General features: G+C 40.5%; 1 protein-coding gene across 1 annotated transcript in view; it reads right to left on the bottom strand.

Annotated features, from left to right (window-relative positions):
• Stat4 (signal transducer and activator of transcription 4) overlaps window positions 1-24,370 on the bottom strand; it is a 96,954-nt gene that overhangs the window by 13,525 nt on the left and 59,059 nt on the right. The window contains exons 6-14 of the mRNA XM_055617056.1: window positions 22,242-22,320; window positions 19,725-19,810; window positions 17,516-17,667; window positions 15,587-15,745; window positions 14,748-14,840; window positions 11,567-11,626; window positions 10,774-10,791; window positions 10,546-10,639; window positions 9,555-9,599 (exon numbers count right to left, since the gene is read on the bottom strand). Coding sequence (XP_055473031.1) covers window positions 9,555-9,599; window positions 10,546-10,639; window positions 10,774-10,791; window positions 11,567-11,626; window positions 14,748-14,840; window positions 15,587-15,745; window positions 17,516-17,667; window positions 19,725-19,810; window positions 22,242-22,320 — 786 coding nt within the window. The remainder of the gene's footprint in view (window positions 1-9,554; window positions 9,600-10,545; window positions 10,640-10,773; window positions 10,792-11,566; window positions 11,627-14,747; window positions 14,841-15,586; window positions 15,746-17,515; window positions 17,668-19,724; window positions 19,811-22,241; window positions 22,321-24,370) is intronic.

The raw sequence follows: 24,370 nt of genomic DNA, 5'->3' as shown, positions 1-24,370 counted from the left end.
ATAGAAAGCTTAAAGCATTTATAAAACAAGCCTAGGAACAAGTGAGCAGAAGTGGACTTGTCTAAATTAGAAAAGTCAGCTAGCTTCTGAGTGAACAGGGTCACTCTGGGAGAAATGGGGGACTAACATGAGTGTCAGGGACAATTCTGATCCCATTGTATTAATTTTAAAATAATAGAAATTAGTCAAATATGATAATATGAATAAGACTGCATGAGAGAACACTAACAATGCAGAGGACGTGAAGTGTAGGATTCGGAAGTACGGAGTGAAAAAGTCTCCTCGTGGGCTAGAAGATCATTGGTGCTGTGCGCCCACATGGACTGACAGGAGCAGACTGCAGTCACCTTGCACTAGACTAGCAGAAAGTTATGTATAATAAAATGCTGCTGTGGGTCCCTTAGACAACCACTAAAACCACGCCTAGTACATGAATACAGAAAGCCAATTTCCCTTTCCCACATAGCCTTCAAGTCTATTGTCCTTTTGGTTGAGCATACGACAAAGTGTCTGGCTTCTATTAGAGCACCAAACTGCACCAAAACTGTATTTTTAGCTAAGAAAATACTTCACTAGCTCTGAGGACAGATGCTTCTACCGTGTACATCACCAAGATGACGATGGAACCCAATTTTTCATTTTGTGTTTATAAAGGGGTGATCTTTACTTTCTTATCCAGTTCATTGATGGATAGGCATAAGCAAAATATTTGAGAGGCCTCCAGCAAGCATGCAAATGAAAACCCAATACCATTCTGTTTAAATATTTAGTAAGCATAAATCAAGTTAACAAATTGTTACAAGGTGTCTATGCTTTGACATACATCCTTCACTTAACTTAGCTGACTAGTTCAGCACCTCAGAGTTCTACTTGAACATGGTGTTGTGGCTAACACATGGCCCTTCTGGTCCATTTCTCATGCCCCTTCTCTTCCACTTCTGTGAAGAACTCAAAGGACAATCATGGCTCTTAGGGCTTTTCTTGTGCCTAGAAATGACCTTGGCTCTGAAGATCTTTGTAGAGAAGGCTATAGTTGGAAGAAGGCCTTCTTGAATATGAGGTCCTAAAGTATTGTGACACAATAATAAATAGGCATTAGTCTATTTATTTATTTATTTATTTATTTATTTAGCAAATAGGCATCTGTCTCTAGCTCTTGGCACAGGATTTCTATGGCTTTTAGGAGAACCCTTTGTTATTTTGTTTTTGAGATAGTGTCTCAGCACTCTATAGCCCAGGCTGACCTGTAACTCTCTATGTAGACCAAGTTGGTTTCTCACTCGAGGAGATCTGCATGCTTCTGCTTCCTACATGCTGGGGTTAAAAGTGTGGCCACTGCATTAGCCTCAGGGTTCCTTTGTTCAAATATTTGGTCTTTGACTTTGCTTCCTGACACAAGTATGTTTCTTGAGTGGTCGGGAGGTCTGACTCAGAATTCTTAATCCTTTGTGATTTCATGACAAGATCATCTTTTGTTCTGATGAAGTGACTGATGGTTTCTGGATACACTTCCAGGATGGGGGCTAGATGCCAGGGTCACCTACCATATGATTCAAAGTTGATGTTTCAGACCAGGCCCAAACCCTGAGGAAGGGAGAGGAGCTGGAGGTATCATTATCCTCAGTGGCAATGATGTCATCAACTATGCCTACTTAACGCTTCTGTAAAAATGCCAAAGGACAAGATTTGAGAAGGTTCTCTCCGAATGGTATGAGGTTCCTGGAAGGTGGCGTGCTACAGTCCTTCCCACATGGCTTCTACATGGTTTACATATCATTGTTTCCTTCATAATAATCTCTGTAACACACTGGGGAATAGAAATATATATTTCCATGAGTTCTGTGGGCTTCCCCAGTAAGTGAACTGAACCAGAGAAGGGGGGTGTGGAAACCCTGACTTATTGCTTTTTGTCCAGGAGCACAGACCACAGAAATGTGAAGTGTACTTGACGAAGTAGAAAAGCCAACCTTCAAGTACCATCTCCCCCTCATTCTAGTCTGTAGCTTAATTTATATGACCAAGTATGCATGTAAGAAATCACTATGGATATTCTCCTCAGGTTTTTCAAAGTTGTGATATGTGGACACACACACACACACACAAACCACACATATATTTGGGAGGGAACAGGGTTAGGGACAATGAGGGGTAAGAGGGAGAGGGGAAATTATGTTATTACATTTTAATTTTAAAAAGTGTGTGGAAAAGGAAGCTTCCACAAACAGAGCAACAGTGACAGTCAGGGTTGTCCACTAACTCTGAGAAAAATTCATGGTTTAGGGTTTTGTTTTGTTTTTATCTTGATGATAAGAAGTCTTCTTGGTGGTTCTAACCAATTTCTGTTGTTTACATGAAATCCCCTTCATCCATTAAGTTGCACATTTACAACAAAATATAGCAGAGAGCAATACCCAATACACATGACTGGCTAAAAGAAGTTTGACAGAGGGACGTATCATCAGTTTCCGGTGCTTCCATGGCCATCTATTGACGCCCACATTACTTTGTCAGAGCAGTCCAAGCCAGAAACCATTCAGTCTTACAGTCTTGGGGTCTTTCCATCATAGATCTAGAATATTTTATAGAGAAGAGGAACCTCTAAGGTCTGTGCTAGAGGCTGTCCTCGCCACCTGTGCCAGTTCGTCATGGTGTCTCATCCCACAGGTTAGAGTCATCTGACAGGAGGGAACCTCAATTGAGAAAATGCCTCCTAAGATCAGGCTGTAAAACATTTGCTCAGTTAGTGATCGATGGGGGAGGGCCTAGCAGGCTGAGCAAGCCATGAGGAGCAAGCCAGTAAGCAGCACCCCTCCATGGCCTCTGCATCTGCTCCTGCCTCACTGATGCCTCCTCTTCTGATGGAGAACTGTTATAAGGAACAGTGAGTGAAATAAACCCTTTCCTCCCTAGGATGCTTTTGGTCATGGTGTCTTATCACAGCTAAAGTAACCCTAAGGTGCCACCAGAGATAACTACAGATTTAAAATACAGGTATTTATAATATGTATATCACATGCTGAATATTACAGTTGGATTGATTAGTACTTCTATAAAAATTCTATTGGATAATTAATAAGAAATTGAAAAATTGGCTAAATAACATGACTAGGGCTCTGCATAGCAGAAAATACACAAACTAATGAAAAGTATATCTAGATGCAGCATATTATTTTTCCTGTATATGTCTACTAGCATATCCTAGAAACCTAGACAATAAAATAAATACTCAGATCCTCCAGTAAGAAGAAATTCTTGTTTTTTCCTTTGTATTTGCTTGTTTGATTGCTTAAGATGGGTGTCCTGTAGGCCTAGGCTGGCTTCAAACTTGCAGTGAGCTGAAGAATACATTGAACTATGCTGTCTTCCAGCTTCATCCTTCCCCCTTCTGCATACTGAGAGTACAGGCCTGCACCACAATGCCAGCCGTTTGCTTTTTTTAACAAGCTATAACCTACATAACATAGCACAGGGAAAACTGCAGCACTTGAGAAACAATCCTTTCAGCAAATATTTATGCAGCAGCTTAAAAGCAAAAATAAAAACAAAACTAAGGACTGGCTTTGGTGCTGGAAATAATGAGAAGATGGGATAATGGTGCAATCATACTGGAGCCCATAGTCACGGGCTCATAAGAAATGAATGACTCCTTAGCCTGTACAATGCGGATACCGAAGGAGGCTGCGCTCGAGAGAGTGGGTTTATAGGAAGAGGCTTACACGGCTTTCTCTCCTTAAGGAAGTGCTGTAGCCCCTCCATTCAGTTCAAAGAAAAACAGCTGGCTGTGAAATGCTGGGCTAGTTGGGTTGTGAGTAGGATTCTGTTTGAGAACACTGACCCGTGAAAGAACAGCTCTTTGGCTGGTTCATGAAGTGAAACTCATCACCCAGGCTTCACTAATAGCTTCTTCGTACATCACAAGTTTCCACCACCTAGAATCACCAACACCTCGGTCTGTGGCTAAAACTCACTTATCAGTTAAGCCTGCTGACAAAGAGAGCTGGAGAGACCACAATCCCAGCATCCTTCTGCAAACAGTTTCCACGTTTCAGGACTCTTCCTCTCTCTGTCTCCAGGTAGCTCTTTATTCAGTAAGAACCTGGGAGAAAGGTCATTTCCTGGGAATGCTTATTTTACACAATAGAGTAGTAGCTTCAGTGTGCTCACTTGAGTGATAATAGAATCAATAGATGGAAAGATCTCCCATGCTCATGACTTGGCAGGATTAACATAGTAAAAATGGCCATCTTACCAAAAGCAATCTACAGATTCAATGCAATTCCCATCAAAATACAAACACAGTTCTGTACAGACCTTGAAAGAAAAATTCTCACCTTCCTATGGAACAAGAAACCTAGAATTGCTAAAACAATTCTCTACAGTAAAAGATCTTCAGGAGGTATCTCCATCCCTGATCTCAAGCTGTACTATAGAGCAACAATACTAAAAACTGCATGGTACTGGCATAGAAACAGACTGGTGGATAAATGGAATTGAATAGAAGACCCTGAAATAAATCCACACACTCATGGACACCTGATTTTTTACAAAGATGCCAAAACCATTCAGTGGAAAAAAGACAGCATCTTCAACAAATGGTGCTGGTCTAACTAGATGTCTACATGTAGAAAAATGAAAATAGATCCATACTTATCACCCTGCACAAAACTAAAGTCCAAGTGGATCAAAGACCTCAACATAAAACCAGACACATTAATTCGGTTAGAAGAAAAAGTGATGAAGAGCCTTGAACTCATTGGCACAGGAGACAACTTCCTGAACAGGACACCCACAGCACAGGCTCTAAGAGCAACAATCAATAAATGGGACCCCATGAAGCTGAAAAGCTTCTGTAAAGCAAAGGATACCATCATCAAAACAAAACGACTGCCTACAGATTGGGAAAGAATCTTCACCAACCCTCTATCTGACAGAGGACTCATATCCAGTATATATAAAAAAACTCAAGAAGTTAAACAGCAACAAACCAAGTAATCCACTTAAAAAATGGAGTACAGAGCTAAACAGAGAGTTCTCAATAGAGGAATATCAAATGGCAGAGAAACACTTAAAGAAATGTTCAACGTTCTTAGTCATAAGGGAAATGCAAATCAAAATGACCCTAAGATTTCACCTTACAACCATCAGAATGGCTAAGATAAAAAAAACTCAAGTGAAAACACATGCTGAAGAGGTTGTGGAGAAAGGGGAACCCTCCTCCACTGCTGGTGGGAATGTAAACTTGTACAAGCACTCTGGAAATCAATCTGGCACTTCCTCAGACAACTAGGAATAGCGCTTCCTCAAGATCCAGCTATACCACTCCTAGGCATATACCCAAAAGAGGCGCAAGTACACAAAAAGGACATTTGCTCAACCATGTTTGTAGCAGCCTTATTTGTAATAACCAGAAGCTGGAAACAGCCCAGATGCCCCTCAGTGGAGAAATGGATACAGAAATTGTGGTACATCTACACAATGGAATATTACTCAGCAACAAAAAAACAAGGAAATCATGAAATTTGTAGGTAAATGGTGGGATCTGGAAAAGATCATCCTGAGTGAGCTGTCACAGAAGCAGAAAGATGCATACTGTATATACTCACTCATATAGACATATAATATAAGATAAAAAACTATGAAAATCTGTACACCTAAAGAAAGTAATCAAGAGGGAGGACTCTTGCCTCCCTATCCAGAAAGGCAAAGAGGATGGAAATCAGAAGAAGGAGAAAAGAGGGAACAAGTCAGGAGCCTGACACAGAGGACCTCTGAAAGGTTTTGCCCTGCAGACTATCAAAGCAGATGCTAAGACTTATGGCCAACCTTTGGGCAGAGTGCAGGGAATCTTAGGAAAGAAGTGGGAAATAGTAAGATCTGTAGAGGACAGGAACTCTACAGGGAGAGCAACAGAACCAAAAAAATCTGAGCACAGGGGTCTTTCCTGAGACTTATGCTCCAACCAAGGACCATGCATGGAGATAACCTAAGACCCCTGCACAGATGTAGCCTATGGAAGTTCAGTATCCAAGTGGGTTCCATAGTAATAGGAACAGGGACTGTCTCTGACATGAACTGATTGCCCTGCTCTTTAAGTACCTTCCCCTGAGGGGGGAACAGCATTACCAGGCCACAGAAGAAGACAATGCAGCCACTCCTGATGAGACCTATTTGACTAGGATCAGAAGGAAGGAAAAGAAGACCTCCCCTATCAGTGGACTTGGGGAGGGACATGCGTCCAGAGGGGGGAGGAAGGGAGGGATTGGGATGTGAGGGAGGGAGGGAACCACAGGAGGATACAAAGTGAATAAAGTGTAATTAATAAAGAATTAAAAAAAAACCTGAGGTTGTGTGTGTGTGTGTGTGTGTGTGTGTGTGTGTGTGTGCTCTCTCAAGTGTGTGTGCCTGAGCGAGCCTGTATAGTAGGATTGGTGTAGGTGATCTTACGGTGTTATCAGGAAACTCAAAAAGTTTTCAAAAGGGGGCATATTTGAAAGGTAGTCTGAGTCTCAGAGAGAGACCTGCAGTCAGATCAGAAGTGTGCCCCAAGTGTGGCAATGTCTCCAGCTAAGTATGGATGGAGAAGGATGAGGCTCTACGTTGTTCCAAGTCACTGAATGTGAGTTTCCCATCAGTGTAATTAATATCTGGCCTGCACAGGGTGGGCAGCATGAGGTCCTGATTTGTAAGATCCACAGCTGACCTCTGCCCACATACCACCAATAACTCATACATCATCCTTACTTGGTCCTGCCAACAACCCTGAGTAGGGTAACATTAACCATGCTCTGTAGGTAAGGACATTGAGAGGAGGAGAGAGGCTTGAAAAGCAGCGCCTACTTCAAGTGCTGTTTTCACATTCCCCATCAGCATAACAGGGAAGCAAGGTGTGTGTGTGTGCGTGTGTGCGTGTGTGCGTGCGTGTGTGTGTGTGCGTGTGTGCGTGTGCATGCGTGTGTGTGTGTGTGTGTGTGTGTGTGTGTGTCTACCCAGCAGATAAAAAAGAATTAACATTTCCTAAGGAAATGTTATGTTAATTTCCTTCTAGGCTTGGACAGGAGTCTACGCTGAGATAGGCCCCATTTCTTAGCTAGCAGGCCATTTGTGAGTTGGGGTAAGAGGAGCAGGTGCTCTGCCCTAGCAGAGATTGTCAGATCCCAAAGGGCTGTATCCCAGAAGAATGAGCAGTGCCGGCTCCTGAGGTTTGACTTGGTCCTTGTCGCTAACTGCCTGTGCAAACTTGAGCACGGTCAGCCCCGCTAACTTGGCTCTGTCTGCCTCCCACTTCACAGCGCCATCACCAGAATGTGCAGCACACAGCATCCACCAGGAGCAGCTGCTAAATGACTTCTCAGCAGGCTGTGCCTCAGGTGCTCTCAGATACGCCAGAGCAGCCTGGGAAGCTTGAAAGGAAGGTCATGGTATCCTTGCTCCCTGGCTTCTTAAAATCTGTCCCTACAATCCTTGGCCCTGTGGCTTTATGAGCACCACCACCTTACGACAACTATTCCTTTTCCTCACGTTCCTTTGGTCATTTCTACTGACTGACCAAACCCCTGGTGGCTGGATCATTTTTCTCCACGTTTCCTACCAGTCAACTCTTTTTATAACACAAAACAGCAGTTGAGCCTGTGCCTCGTTCTAAATGTACCTTGGCACCATACTAAAATTCTATCAATAGGGGGAGCTCAAAGAATATCTTAGACACAGTGGCCCTGCTTTAGCAAACTCGGAAAAATAAAAAAGAAACAAAGGCATTGTATGGCTGTATGATTTTGTTATCAACTGAAAAATAAGAGGACATAAATTCAAAGCAATATAGGCAGACATTACTAATAAGACAGTGCTTGGATTTTCTATAGAGAAAGATGATTTACTTAGCATTCTGTCTCTAAGGAAACCCCAGTACAGATTTTTATTCCACGTTGATAAAGATGACAAGGTACTGCAGGAGTTGAGCTATTTAGATGTATTCCCATTGGCTCTGTTTTGCTTAAGAAAAGTTCAGAATAATTGTGCCTGGTTCGTTCAGACTCGTAAATAACAACATTCGGGGATGTCAAGCTGAATGAAATATTACAACTGTGTTCAAAATTCCACCGAGATGTGCTGAATGAGCCTTTGTTTATAACCTGTTTATAAGAGGAGCTCAGGAAACTTACAAGAATTCCTCCTACTTATTTCGATAGAACCCTCAAATGCAAAAGCTCCATTCATGCGGAATCTCTGGCAGGAAAGACTGGCTTGCCGCGCCGCCTTGAGCACTGGATCCTCCAGGAAGAAGCGCAGCCAATCTCCCATAGGGCCATGGGATAGAATGATTTCTAAGGTGCAGCTGACAGAGTGAGGGGTCCACAGAGGGGACAGTAGTGGGAAGTGAGTCATGTGAATGTAATAGACTGCCACTTCTGCCTTTACAGCGTTCTTCCAAATGATTCAAACACCTTTGTCCCAAGGATTGTGATGATAAAGCCACCAGGTGACCGAATCTGTCCAAACTAGCTTGTAACCAGTTTGCTGCTGGGCAACTACTTCGAATATTCAGGTTCACCACAGTAGCCTCTGAGCAGGCTGTGTGATGTCCCTTATCTCTCAGAATATAAAAAATGCAACGATTCTCTATCACATGATTATCTAAAGGTAACAGTTTCAGTCACTGTTGGGAACTGAACTCAAACTTATATTTCTTATATTCAAACTTGAAAATCAAAAATATAATGCCTAATTTCTAGGCCAACTCAGAAGATGGCCTTCATGGTCATATCTACCCCAGGATTGAGCAATTTGTGGACTGGAATGTGAGTGCTCAAGCTTGGACCAGTCTGTCCAATTCACTCAATGAAATACAAACCTTAGAGACCAAAATAATTGATACAACACAGTAAAAGAATTATTTTTCAGGTATGATTTTTGGAACTTCAGACCTGTGGTAAGGTGAATGATCTTAAGATAGGTTACCATAATAAAGGGCTAATTTAAAATAAAAATGGCACTTCAATAAAACATGATGTAATGAAACTTTTTTGTTGTTTTGTTTTTTTCAAGTCAGGGTTTTTCTGTGTAGCCCTGGCTGCCCTGAAACTCTATCTGTAAGACCAGGCGGCCTCAAAGTCACAGAGATCCTCCTGCCTCTGCCTCTGTATTGCTAGGATCAAAGGGGTGCGCCACATCCGACACCACCACCCAGCTATAATGAAACAATTTAAATCACATTCTCCAACAAGACTGGACATGATACAAAGCTGTTAGCCATTTGTAGCTATGTCAACCCAAAGGTTATGAAACAATGTATGACATATTTTTGAGGCTTAGATATGTAAACAGAAGATTAGACTGATATATCCAGAAGGTTAATGTTTTCGCTGAAGGATAGAATGAGTTATTTTCATTTTCCCCTTTAAATTTTTCCATATTGTCTGCAATGATCAAGCTTTATGTTTATAAACAGGAAAATACAGATTTGACTTAATGTAAAGTTAAGCAGTTTAAGAGCTTTGGGAAAATACTATAGTAAGATTGTTTCCTTGAAAAATTTCCCAAGATTTAATATTTCCTACCTCATTCCCTTTACTTCCAGCACTGGATTTCATCTCCTTCGGTTGCTTTGTGAAAGAAAATAACAGTGTTTAGATGGAGGATCATTACCAGTAACATGCCAGCTCAGTTACACCTACTGCCATCACTTTCACAGTTGGAGTTCTGGCTTTAACAATAACTCATGTCATCTCATGCACTGCCTAGATCCAACAGAAGTAAAAGCTGAAAACCAAACTAACCCCCAAATTATGAGGTATTTGTTTTTACAGATAGATGTCTTTCTGCTAACCAGTTTTTGTTTCAGAAAGTGAACGCTTTGGGCTGATTCAATGGTGTCGAACATCCAGTGGGCACTGGGTAAGTGTTAATAAAACAGAGAAATAGCATGTTTCTGACAAGAAAATAAGGCCTCTGGAAATCTAAGAACTATGCAAGAGATATCTATAAACAGAGATGGGAGAAGAGAAAGAGAGAGAGAGAGAGAGAGAGAGAGAGAGAGAGAGAGAAGAAAGAGAAAACAAAAAGAGAACCTAGGTCAAGAGGAAGTGGTAAACAGAAGAAGCAACAGGATGGGGCAGAGATCCGCATGTTCTAACAATGACCGACCATGCACAATGCACAGCGATGTGTTGGGACATCCCAAGAACAGCCTGAGCTGTTCTAAAATGAAAGTGCTCTCTGCTACACATGTGATTGGATACCACTTCTTGGGGGAATTTAAAAATGAAACCAGAACTGCTCTGCATTTTAAGGCATAGCTCTGAAGTTGTTAAGATCAGCATTAGCCAGTCACTGTGAACATTTGGCAGCTCTGCATGGCTGTTAAGGACTCATTGTCAGAGTTCTTGATCAATGTCTTTTCTACCTTTTCAGTTTTCAATGATGGCATACTTTGCTTCTCACTATGGTACTTACTGTCATGTAAGAAACACAACAAGATAATCCAAATTATACAGCCTGCTAGCAAAGCTTTAGGGGGGGAACGCCTGTTTTGTCTTATTTGCTACTTACCAAATGTCTAAATTCCACTGAGAGGCTTCCATTGGAAGTTTCCTCGATGGACATGGCTTTGACATGAGTTCCACAAAGCACAAATCTTCTATTGCTAGAGAGAAAAATCTTTGCTTTAAAAAAATGTTTTGGGTCAACATATATTTAAAATAATAGCAAAACAAAGAAAAAAAAAAAAAGAAAAGAAAACCGAAAAAACAAAACAAAACTATAAAGTAAATACCTTACCTTAGAGTTGAAACATTCCTGTAAAGCCAAGAAGAGTCTTTAAAACAAGCTCTTTATTAGACCCAGTTTATTTCTAAAGCATTTTAAACGGTACCACATGGAGCACTATCTAAATCTTCATAGTAAAATTTTAAAAATTAAAACTTAACAGAGTTTAGTTAAATGTTTGAACTTGAAATCAAGTATATAAAATACAGTGATATGTAAAATTAGAGAAATAAAATATAAAGAGGTTTAGAATTACTGTATAAAGATTAAAAAATTTCATTGTCTTATTTGAAATGAAATTAGAAAACTTATTTCTCAAGGGGAGTTAGTATGACGTGGAAAGGATAGGAGCTCCACAAGGACCAATATATCTGGGCACAGGGGCCTTTTCTGAGACTGACACTCCACCAAGGACCATGTATGGATATAACCTAGAACCTCTGCTTGGATGTAGCCCATGGTAGCTCAGTAACCAATTGGTTTCCCATAGTAAGAGGAACAAGGACTATTTCTGACAGGAACTCAATGGCAGGCTCTTTGACCTCCCTACCCCCAAGGGAGGAGCAGTCCTGCTAGGCCACAGAGGATTTTGCAGCCAGTCCTGAAGACACCTGATAAAACAGGGTCAGATGAAAGGGGAGGACCTCTCCAATGAGTGGACTTGGAAAGGGGCACGGAGGAGGTGAGGGAGAGAGGATGGGATTGGGAGGGAATAAGAGAGCAGGATACAGCTGTGATACAGAGTTAATAAAATGTAACTACTAATAATAAATAAATAAAATTAAATAAAAAAAAGAAAACTTACTTGTCAATTGATGCTTTTACTTTCACCTGATAGTTTAGTTCTGGCAATTTTATTAGTAGTCTGGAAATAAACAGGAATAAGAACTCAAAGACAAAATTTTAAAAGTGCTAAAAGCTTTTTCTATATTTAAAAAATTAAATATATTTCTAGCATATACATATAAATAAAACTCATTATCTCCACCTATATGTTAATGTGCTTTAAAATGTAAAAACTTTCTTAGTTTTCTCTGTGGCTCATATCATATATTGAGTCTATTAACATGACTCAATCTTTTCCTCATACTGCTGAAACAAATACTTAGCACAACTTAAATTAAACACAACTAGATATTTTTGAGAATTGTTATGGTGAAAATATTGAGAAAGACCAAACATCTAAAATGAATATGGAAAATCCCAATTAAATTATATTTGTAAATTCAAGCATAGTGGTATATTTTCATAGTAGCAAACATGCTCATAACTTAAAAAAAAAAAGACCTAACTATAAAGAAACAGTTCAAGTACACACAAGAATTCCTTTTTTAAAAAATTATTTTTCATTCACTTTACATCGTCTTTGTAGCCCCATCTCACTTTGCCTTCCAGTCCACCCTCCCTTCTTCTCCCTCTCCTACTCCTCAGAAAAGGGGAGCTCCCCTTTCTGTCCACCCCAGCTTCTCAAATTGCATCAGGACTGAGCCTGTCCTCTTCCCCTGTGGCCTGGCAAGGGAGCCCCACCAGGGGGAAGTGATCAAAAAGCTGCCAGGAAAGTCTGTGTCAGATGCAGACTCTGCTGTCCTTACTTGAGGGCCCACATGAAGCCTAAGCTGCCCATCGTCCATTGAATTCCTTTTTTATATCAGCCCTTCTATTCTCTTGTCCCCCCTCCCCCAAAATTCCAAAGGTAAGCCATGATGTGCTGATGTCTATGTGTTCCTTGCAGCTGCAGACACATTCACTCATTCACTTATGTATTCATGCATGCACGCATGCATTCATGCCAAGCCTTACACGTTCATTCAGCATACACTGAGCTCCTCAAGGATACTGAGATATACAGATACCCAGGTATCTGAAACTCATGTAGCAAAGATTGACTAAGGGAGAAAGGAGAGCATAGCTATGTGTAAAAAAGAAAAAAAAAATCCAGCTAAGCAGGTAAGATTTGTTTATATGTGAAGGCAATGCATTGGAGAAACAAAACCACAGCTCATCAATGGATCAAGGGAAGCTGTGCACACAATGAAGCAAAGGGTCTTTAACTGTCCTGTGTGAAGCACAAAGTTGGCTGCAGGGTGGAGTGTGTTAGGTGTGCGATGAGTAGTAGAGGGTGTATGGTCTCAGGAGTACGGACATAGATTTTTCTTCTCCGTCTTCCTCCTTATTCTGCTCCAGAAGGGATTCAATCCATTGTAAGGCTAGAGGCTAGAGCAGCAGTTCTTAACCTGTGGGTTACAATCCCTTTGCGGGGCACATATCGGGTATATTTACAGTACAGTTCATAACAGTAGCAAAATTACAGTTATGAAGCATTAAAAATAAATTGATGGTTGGAGGTCACAGCATGAGGAGCTGTACTGAAGTGTCGCAGCATGAGGAAGGCTGAGCACCTGGGCTCTCCGTGGCACCCTTCCTTTGAAACAGGAGAGCACAATGCTATGGCAGAGAGAAGCTTTAGAGGCTAAACCCTGCATGACCTAGCAAGAGAGAGGGTACAGAGTTCAGGGGTGAAAGATGAGGACCCAGCAGTCAAGTTGAAGAGGCAGACAGGGTACACACCCCAGGATACTGATCTGTGCTACACCTTATTTCAAACAAGTGCAAGTGCTACCTGCTCAGGGACCTTTTCCACTCAGAGAGTCTGGCGAGACAATCCTTACTATCTCCTCTTTTTTTCATAGGGTATTTTCCACTTCCTTGTCACCTACATGATGTCTCAAGTCAAAGTAGGGTATCCATCCTCTATTGTCCTTGTTATTGTCTCTCTGTATGGGCTCTGTGCAGGTACTGACATGAGGACTAAACAATGTTTGAGAAGAATGAACCTTTAAAAAGGAACCTGGCCAATCCCCTCTGTTTCTGTTCTTGCATCATGGTGCAAAATTTATGAAAAGAAATTAACTGAGAGCTTTAGCTAGGGGTGTTAAAATGCAGACTGAAAAGCACCTTGCCGTTAACAATCGGGTTCCAGGGCTGCTACTTGATCAAAAATCCTGCCATAGGCTGGAGAGATGGCTCAGAGGTTAAGAGCACTGGCTGCTCTTCCAGAGGTCCTGAGTTCAATTCCCAGCAACCACATGGTGGCTCACCACCATCTATAATGAGATCTGGTGCCCTCTTCTGGAGTTCAGGTGTACATGCATGCAGAACACTGTATCCATAAAAAAACAAAAGAAAAAGAAAGAATCCTGTCATAGAAACTTCAACTGCTCTCATCCAAGGAACCAATAAACACTTCTTCATTTGCCCAACCTTCCAGACGTGGCCTGGTGATGAGGAGTGTGTAGCTTTGGGCCTGGATTTAAAAAAAAAAAATCTTTGAAAGTGAGACTGAAACACACTGCCTAAAGTTTACTAAGGAAAAACCTAAATTTTGATTGTTTGTGCTGGTACAAGAATATCAATAATACAACAAAAGCACAGTTGAAATCATACAAAACACACGTCTCTAAATCAGGCACTCATCGAGGATATGCTGAAAATGGAAATGTTAGGAGTTTTTGTGGACAACTCAATAATCCATTTGCTGGGTTATCACAGGGAAAGAAAGTGCCACACCTTTCCTGGATATGCAAAGCCTTCCACAGTCTGCCTGCCCCCCGCCCCATCTATTTCTCCCTGCTCCACTCTTGCAAAACACACTCAAAGCCATTCTCGAAGTTCACTCTCCTGCAAGTCTGTCCTTCTGTCTTTCCAGTCTTTTCTCAAGCTAACCTTTTCAGCAGTTAATCCCAAAGTGCCTGATATTATGATTGCACACTTTCATGCTAATATCCCTCATGTCCTCATTAATATCCCACGTTGTCATGCTCTTGGCAAGCCAGCTCTCACCATACCATTTCTGCAGGGATTTGGCAAAGTTCAGCACTGGGCTCCCTGCAGGTGCTCGATGAAGAACAGCTGTATGTATGGTGCCTTAATTAGCAGCGGCTAAAGTGCCACAGATACAAAGCAACGGACGGACGAGTTCTGCCTACCTCAGTTTTACAGTGAACTGAATGAGGGTTTTAAGTACCATCGGCCTCTGAGGGTGTGTTGGCATGCATGGCTGGCGCTCAACCACAAATGAGCTAGATGAAAAGGAAATATCATAGGACAACATTAAAAATATTGACAGGGCAAACCACAGAGAAACAGGATGCTGTTTTCCTGTAAAGTTCAAACTCTCTGCACCTAGAAGATGCTGAAACCCTATTCCACTCCAATCTTCCCAGCAGGTTCTCAAATCATTACTATAAAATAATAGAAAAAAATGCCTGAAGACCATCCCTATTTATTTATTTATCTATCATTTATTTATTTTGGCTTTTTGAGATAGGGTTTCTCTGTGTAGCCCTGGCTGTCCTGGAACTTGCTCTGAAGACCAGACTGGCCTTAAACTCACAGAGATCCACCTGCCTCTGCCTCCAGTGTGCATCATCACTGTCCAGCTAACAATAGTTAATTCTTACTTGCCATAATGGACTCAGTAAAGGCCCATGCTCATCCTATATAACAAAAGAGAGACAATTTTATGCCACTTTGGATGGAATGTTGGGACTTCTGGTGAGTATTGTAATTTTTTCCTCAGTGAGCTTACACAAAGTTCTCCCTACCCTCAGACTGTTTGGTTGTGCATTCAGGAAGAGGTCTGTAGTCTTCTCTAACAGGTGAAAACTGAGTGGAGGATGGGAAACTGAGACATCTGTGGGAGAAGAGTTGGTATTAAGAAGCAAAGAGTGAGCATGTGGCTATGGAACTCTCTGGGGCTTCTGTCACTGCGTCCTGGGCAGCATGCTTAGCTCAGGGAGGGCTGTAGTCATGGTGACTCACTTACTTCTTGAAAAGGTTGTAGATGAGGAAGGTGGCTCTCTCCAGCAGCTGAGTTCGTTGAGTGGGGATGGGATCCCCTTCGTACGTCATCTTGCTAGATTGTTCTTCTAATTTCTCCAGCTGCCGTTTGAGTTGGAAAAGACTTTCTGCCAGTAGGGTAAAGCTATTGAACAGTAAATGATAGTGGTTTCCCCCCATTTAGTGATCAAGCTAGTTTAACAACTGATCATATTTCATAAATAATGAATGATTAAGTGATTTTTAAATTAACTAAACAAATTACTTAATTCCAGTTATGATTACTGACAATTCTTTACTTTTTCCTAACCCCTTTCTTCTTGAATATGTATTGTGTTAACTGTTTTTTAATTTGTACTTTCAATTTACAGACAACCTTTATGAAATACTGTCAACATCTGGAAACAAATCCCTTTTAATTGGCCTTCACATCCTCTTAAGTATGCATATTAAGAATATGGCTTCTACTGAAAATTAGAGACAGACCAATTTAAACTATAGAGTACAGGTCATGAAGAATGTTGTGCACAAAATTCAACTCCTCCCCACTGTACACATTTCCAGTTTCTGAGTGTTAATGGAAAGTGACTGAGTCACCCTGGCAGAGGCTACAGGGTTTGGGAATGCATGCTTCTGATAAGAGTGGAATTCTCATTAAGTGATGCTCTTCCTTAGAAATGGAGGCAAGGATTAGGTCAGCATAGAGAAGAATAAGAAAGACTGAAACAGGAGAGGAAGGGGTCTGCAGCCAGAGAAGCAGAGCCCCAGTGCCTGCAGGAATCCCTCTCTCCAGTACAGGAAGGGATTGGGGTTGGGGGAGCTGCCGCCCCTCTGGTTTCCTGGCATGCACCATCACTTTTGTTGCTTGTCTGGTTCTCACAGCAGAGCGCTTTGGGTTTAGAGACTTGAGGAAAATCAGTATGTTGTAAAATGAGCCCATGTCTTTACTTCACTGGAGAAGCAAGCCTCACCAAGCAGAGGTACAACAAACATCCATTTTTTTTTAACTTACCTCCTAGAAAACAATTTTGAATTTTAACTGAACAGTTTTGTTTCTCCTTGTGGTTCTCAACTGCTCTCTCTGCGAGATAATTTTATTTTGTAGTTATGAGTCAGAAAACCTTATCAAGAATTTTATCCTTTAATGCAAAGAGATAGCATTTACATTTAACAGCATGTCTGCATAGGAAGCAGGGCCGCCTGATCTGACTGTTGGAGAATTTTATGTCTCTTGTTATTGTGTTATAGTTTTGTGTAGAGTCTTACTGTGTAGAGCAGGATGGGCTTGGAACCTGTATGACTCTCTTGAGATGGCAGGAGTGTGTTACCACGCCTAGCTGAACTTTCTTTCTAACATTGCATATGTTTGTAGTTCTGTACATGATGTTTTGCTATGTTCGTGTATTGAAGGATGGCCAGATAAAAACTAAAAGGTATGCATTGTATTACACAACCTTCTTTTTTGTAAGAAGGTCATCATAATGTATGGTAGATTTCCTAAACTTATTCTTCTTTCCAACTGAATTTTGCATCCTTGACCATCATCTTTAATAAAATGAATGTGTTTGAAAACATAAAACTAAATATTTAACTTATACCATAAGACACACATCTTAAAAAGTTATTTTTAAGATTTTTGAAGTTAATGTTTATTATATCTTTAAACACAATGTGTTGTAGGTTTCAAAAAATTCATTTTTGTCTTTTACGCTGTCACGTTTGCTTACTGAGCAATTCTTATACATGGGAAGTGCTTCCTTTTCATTCCCAAAGGAGGGAAGCCAAGCACACTGAGCAGTGGTAACCCTATGCTCAGTCGTTCCCAGCTCAGTGTAAACTGTGCTCTGGCCACGCTGAGCACACGGCAGCCTGCACTTCCTGTGGTTTTCACAAGAAACTAAAGGCAGTGACTTACCAGTTCTGAAGCTGATCCAGCCCGCTGTGGAGCGGACCACCGATGCAGGCAATCTGCTGCCGCCTCTTCCAGTCCTGCAGCTCCTCTATCAGCATGCTGTTCATTAGCAGGTCCGACTCATTCACTATTTGTGTCATCTTACTGAGCGCTTCCTGAAAACAGACGGCAGGTGAAGAGTTCCCCAGAATACCAGGTTACATGTCTGCTTACAAAACACACTGGTCTGAGAGATGGAGGCTTGCTTAAATTTGACCAAATATTTGATAGTTCTTTTTCTTTTTTTAATTTTTTTCTTTATTATAGCCAAACTTTGGGCAGAGTGCAGGGAATCTTATAGAAGAAGGGGGAGATAGAAGGACCTGGAGGGGACAGGAGCTCCACAAGGGAAGCAATAGAGCCAAAAAATCTGGGCCCAGGGGACCCTGCAGAGAATGACCCTCCAACCAAGCATCATGCATGGAGAGGACCTAGACCCCCTGCTCAGATGTAGCCCATGGACAGCTCAGTCTCCATGTGGGTTCCTAGTAAGGGGAGCAGGGCCAGTCACTGGCATGAAGTCTGTTCCCTGCTCTTTCATCACCTTCCTCTGGCAAGGTGGTCTTACTAGACCACAGAGAAAGAGGATCCAGACAGTCCTGATGAGACCTGATAGGCTAGGGTCAGATAGTAGGGGAGGACAATCTCTCCTAACAGTGGACTAGGGGAAGGACATGGGGAGGGGGGTAAAGGAAGGGAGGGTGGGACTGGAAGAAGATGAGGGAGAGGGCTACAGCCGTGATAAAAAGTGAATAAATTGATAGTGCCTTTTCAAACCATAAAGTCATCACAATTGGATAATACCATAAGAACTGTGGCCACAGCTTGACACCCCTGTGTTTCAGTCTAAATGTGTCCAATAGGAACTTCTGTGTCAATATTGAATCTTAGTGTCCTAAGCATGCATGTGAGGCCATTTAGAACAGTTGTTTTACTTATTTATACATGTGCTGGTGTTGTTCCTGCATGTGTGTCCACACGATGTGCACGCAGTACCTACAGGAGTCATAAGAGGTGATGGACCCCCTGGGTGCGGAGTCTCGGTTGGTTGTGAGGCACCATGTGGGTCCTGGGAATGGAAGCTGTGTCCTCAGCTGTTGCTCTTGACCCCTGGAGCCATTGCTCCGAGGCCTGTTTCTACTTTTTTTAATGAATATGATTATCCAGGTCTTTCTGTGTCACTTTTCCTTTAGCTCTTCTTTGTGTTTAAGGAGGCAGAGTCAAGTATAACTTTCATAAGGGTAGGGATGGGGAGACAGGAGTTTCTCTTTGGGTTTTGTGAATTTGGACAAAGCATTTAAACTTGTTATAACTTAGACTTCTTATATATAATAGAGTTGATGAGCTGAATTATTTTCCATGCTTTCCCTCTTTCGAATTTCTCAAGCAAAATAAGATGGTACAGGCAAAACGTAAAACAAATTATCCACAAAAACCTTAAATTTTAAGCTCGGGCTAATTGCTCACATACTTGCAATCTTATGTATACTTAATTATATTTGTAGTCAATGTAAGGTAAAAATAAACTTATTTGGGTTCATAAGAGTTTATTCACCAAAAGCGGATCTTTTAGAAATGAGTTACTGATTCAATAACTATTGGTTAAATAATAGTTGCATTTATTTTTAAAGATGGGTAGAGAATTGAAATAGGAATACTTATTCTCTTGAAAATATTTCATTGAGCCAAAAAAACCCAAAAAAACAAACAAACAAACAAAAAAAACGCACGGTTGCCAACGAGCTATTCTTAGGTCTGAGAGATTTCATGAATAGGACAATATTTAACAATGTCATTCTCAAAACAATAGAACACTAGTTTTCCCAATAAAGTTTTAAGTCACTAAGTAATTTTTAATTATAAATGTGTCGAGTTACCCACTTCAGAAATTTAAGCACCCATGTCTGAAATGGTGAAGAATAAAGCTTGGGCTCAGCCTCAACCCTAAGGTGATAATCCAACAGCCAGTGTGTCACACACACAAGGGCAGGAAGGCCCGAGGCGGGGTGAGCTGTGTAAGTTTTCAGAATCATGGAAGACAATTCCTGGAAAAACCGCCATTTTTCATTGAGCATAAATGAACTAATAAAATCTTAGGACTTGGTTCCTCTCAGTAAGATGAGGTTTAGGAAAAGAAAGTCAGGCAAATGGCAAATTCAAATTCTCCACTGACCTTTCTCTTGAAGTCCAGGCTATTAAGCATCTCTTGCAGAGTCAACACTTCCTGGTTTACCAGGACACTATTCTTGTCAACATGATCTGAAAAGTGAAGAAAATGAGATGCGGAATCATCTCTAGGGCAAAGCTTTCTATTCCCCAAAGCCAAGTCCACTTAATCTACCCCCAGACAATCCCTGGACAGAACCAGGGGCCAAGACTGTAAGAGACAAATGGGCTCCTGGTGTTGTGTATGGAAATCCAATCCAAGAGTTTTCTCATTCTGCTGGGAAGAGTTCCAGCCAAGCATTCGCAAGAGATGGTTTATCTATGTACAGGCAGACACAAGTGGATGCTCTTCCCAGGGCGTTCATTTTTCTTGGTGGTGGATAAAGGAAGGTTTGGTAATAGCCTTGGCTTGTTTTAATAAGGAAAGGGGCCTCCTTTGTGCTCGTGATTAAGTCATTTGACCCATTTTCGTGTCTGATGGTTGCGACAGGCTGTCACACAACTCAGGCCAGTGTTACACTGGTTGTTCTTGATCCCTAGGATGTTCTTGAACCCTAGCTCTCCTCCTCACCTCCACCTCCTTAGCACTCGGTTACAGGTGCAAGCCACCACACCTGGTTTTAAATTCTTCATAGTGCACATGAAAGCCGAAAAATACTGAGGTAACTCAGATAATAAAATGCCACATTCAAAACAGTTTTATTGTTTAGTATGGCTTGTTATATTGTCATCCTTAAACTTTATAGTTTACATGGAAATTGGAAAAAGTCTGTCTTCAATGACACTGGATGAAGTATACAGTTTCCACATTTTCCTAGGATTATTGCTCCCTTTGGTAAGTGATTAAACCTAAGTTGTACTATTTCTTCTAAAGAGAAAAATTGTACATTTAAATAACCATGAACGTTGAATATTTCATACCAGTCATGACATCCTTAAGATGACAGGAGAATGAAAAACATCTTTTTCAGAAAAATTAAGCATTTGATAACAATCACCCATACTGCCTTCAAGGTATGTGTTAACATTTTAATAAAGGAAATTCTGTAAAACAGACATTTTTATTTGCTTTGTTTAAAAAATATTTTGAAATAAAAATTTCAAAATAATTAAAATTGTAAAAATATTACAGGGTTCCCATCTTTTCTTGTTGTGATGATTTGAATTAGAATGACCCCCATAGGCTCATATGCTTGAATGCTTGGTCCTCAGTTAGTGGAACTGTTTGGGAGGGATTTGAGTGGGTGTGTCCTGGTTAGAAGAAGTGTGTCACTGGGGATGGGCTTTGAGGTTTCAAAAGCTCAAGCCAGCCCCAGGGTCTCTCTCTCTGTATGGATCAGGAAGTAACTCTCAGCTACCTTTCCAGTACCTGCCATGCTCCTTGTCACGATGATAATGGACTAACTTTCTGAAACTGTAAGCAAGCCCTCAATGAAATGCTGTCTTCTAAAAGTTGCCTTTGCCACCCTCTTTACAACAATGGAAAAGTAAATAAGATACCTATTGTTCTTTATGGTCTGATGCAAGCAGAGCACCATGATTAAAATCATCAAGTCTATGCTGACGTAGTCCTATCAACAATCTAATAGGACCGATTAGAATTTCAACAATTATTCAGTACTTGCAGCATAGTTAGACTGTCAATCCGCTATTGCTTACACATCTCAGGTTTTATATTTTCATTTTTTCCATCCACTTATTAAAAATTATCTAACTGTAAACAATATTTAAGTACACAGAGTCAAATAAATTCAGCATGTTTGTATTTTGATAACTGTATCCAATTATTAAATTTATGTTTTAGAAATATTGAAAATAAAACTTTAAAATTCCATACGTAAGAATATATATACAATGTCTAATTCCTTGGAAGATAAATTCATAGATGCATGTTCTGTAATGATGTAGAGAAAATTGAAGACATTTCAACCATGCTTATGGGTAGATTGTGAGACTTATTGTTATTTTTAATACTTTTGCCTATTTTCCAAATCTTCTTCCATGAAGTATATTTCTACTTAATCATCTTTTGAAAATTATAAGATCTCATTCTAATATCAGTAACTTCCTGACTGTATTAGGTGGTTATTTTTATTTTCATTAATTGTATTTGGTTTTTCTTTTGAAGTTTCTGGCTATGTCTTTCAGGCTGGCTTCCAACTCTCCATCCACCTGTTTCGGCCTCACAAGTGTTGAGACATGTGCCACCAAACCAAGCCCCAAGATCCCTTATGATATTCTTACTGGGGGAAATGCATGTTGCACTGGGTATCACTTCTCAGGTAACTTGTAATTTGCTTTGAATTGGTTGGTAAATAAATATATGTATATGACTTACATGGAATGAAGGAGAAAGCAAAACCAGAAATAATCTTTGCCTGCCTCCCTCAAAAACAAAATTGTTGGGGGGACTCCCATAAAGAGAAGCAAATGTGCTTGCACCTCAACTCTTACTGTGAAGAACTCTAATAATTATGCTGCTTTTGTGTCCCTATGTAGAGTTACAGACAAAACAATAACTTACCCATTGTCTGAATTGTTTTATACCTGTAGTCAAATTCATCTTGCAGATCTTCTAAGTATTTTGTGTCTTGTTCTGTCATCTTTATACAAAAGAAAACATGCTCAAAAGAGAGTATCAAAGTACGTTGCAATGTTTAAGCATGCCACAGATACACCCTGTGTACCTCTAAACTCTACCCTGGGGTTCCAGTCTCCAGCACCAGCAGCTTCCAGGGGCTCTTGGGAGCCTACACCTCTAAGAGTTAATCCATAGGAAGGCTGCACAGTGTGGGAGGCTAGGTTAAAGCTCCTCTTTCAGCTTAAAAAATATTGATTTTATGTTTATGAATACCGTGTGTGTGCAGTTTCTGAGGAGGCTGGAAGAGGGCATCAGATCCCCTGTAACTGGAATGACAGACAGTTGTGAGTTACCATGTGTGTGCTAGGAACCAAATACTGGTTCTCTGCAAGAGCAGCAAGTGCTCTTACCCACTGAGCTACCAACTTTTTTCTTTCTGCTTAGGAAATCTTTCAGGATGCTTTTTCTCATTTCTCAATTAATTGCAAGAGCTGCTAATCATATAACTCCATTTTCTGGAGAAAACAGCCCCTTTGCCCTCTTGGGTTGCTTTTCTCTGTACTAATATGTAGCAATTAGCGATGCAGTTTATGACAATTTTGCCTAAAATAGTTTTCTTTCTACTTCTTAAAATATGTCTGTAATTTTTAATTTGTCTTTGACTTTTTTTTTTACTTTTCTTTTCTCCAAACCCATTAATGTTTCCTTTTCAGTCAAAATAGTCAATGTTGAGCTTTTGAATATTGGGTTTTCACATATTATCTCATCCAGTCCTCTCACTATTCATAAGTATATCAGTTTTTGCTTTTTAAAGGTAAACAGAGGCTTAGCAATGTTAAGTGGGTGATGCATTTGTGGGGAGGATTTAGCAGCACTGCTCTAACCCCAAAACTAGAGCATTAAATCCTGCATTTCCTCATTCCAAGAGGTCTTCCCTAAGAAAGCACATACCTGCCTTTTCTCTACAATTCTCAATTTTGTCATTTAAGCTAATGACTAAGGAAAATACCAGATTTGGGGTCAGTATGAATTTATGCTTCACTCTGTAGCTTTATTAAGTTGTATGGACTTGAGCAAATATTTGCACTTCAGCCTGTTTTTTCTGTTTTTTGTTTTCTTTATTTTGAGACAAGGTCTCTCTATGAAGCCCTGGCTGGCCTGGAACTTCTATATAGATAGGGTGACCTCAATCTCAAAGAGATCCTCCTGCCTCTGTTTCTCAAGTGCTGGATTAAAAGTGTGCACACAGTTCATAAAATGTTCAGTCCTCTATTTATAAAATAGAGAGGGAGGAGGGAGATAAGAAAGGGAAAGAAGGAGGAGAGAAAGAGAGAAGAAGGGGAAAGAAAAGAATAGAGAAAAAAGTAGGGAGGAAGGAATGGAGAAAGAAAAGGATATAGCCACAGGAAAGAAAAGAATAGAGAAAAAAGTAGGGAGGGAGGAATGGAGAAAGAAAAGGATATAGCCACATTTGTTTCATAAAGTTCTTGTCAGGTCATATGAGTTAGAGTGCTTAAAACATTATCTATTATCAAGTATGTGGCTTGTCAACACTGATTATGGTTACTTTTCCCCTCCCTGTTTGTTATCTCATGCTCCTGACACTTTTAAATCTTAGAAAAAAACAGATATTAGCTACTGACTAGGAAGCATGCTGGCTACCTGATAATAGCATCTACAACATTTCAGCAGATTCATCAGGGCCTGAAACATACATGCATTTTCTTCTTGGCAACCTGACACAAAATCATTTCTATTTTTCATTTAAGAAAATTGAGGTTCAGGACACATGGGAGTAAGTACTGAGGCGAGAACTCTGAGCCGTCTAGATCTAGCTTAGCTTCAAATTCTGGCCTCTTTTCATTCCACTTTGATGCACTTGCAGCATTTCACTTAAATGTTAAATTTCTCGAGAACAAAGATTGACAAAAAGCTATGGGCTACTAAAAGACAGGGTACTCACATACCTGGGAGAAATGTGACAAAATTAAATATAGTTTGAAAGCAAAAATACACTGTTTTGACCTCAGAATTAAGAGATGATTTCACAGTCATCTAACCAAAAAGCTAAA

Source organism: Psammomys obesus, unplaced genomic scaffold, assembly GCF_907164565.1.
Source record: "Psammomys obesus unplaced genomic scaffold, mPsaObe1.curated_primary_1811, whole genome shotgun sequence".
Lineage (NCBI taxonomy): Eukaryota > Metazoa > Chordata > Mammalia > Rodentia > Muridae > Psammomys > Psammomys obesus.
The sequence above is the reverse complement of the archived record's forward strand: the minus strand, read 5'-3'. Positions and strand labels throughout refer to the sequence as shown.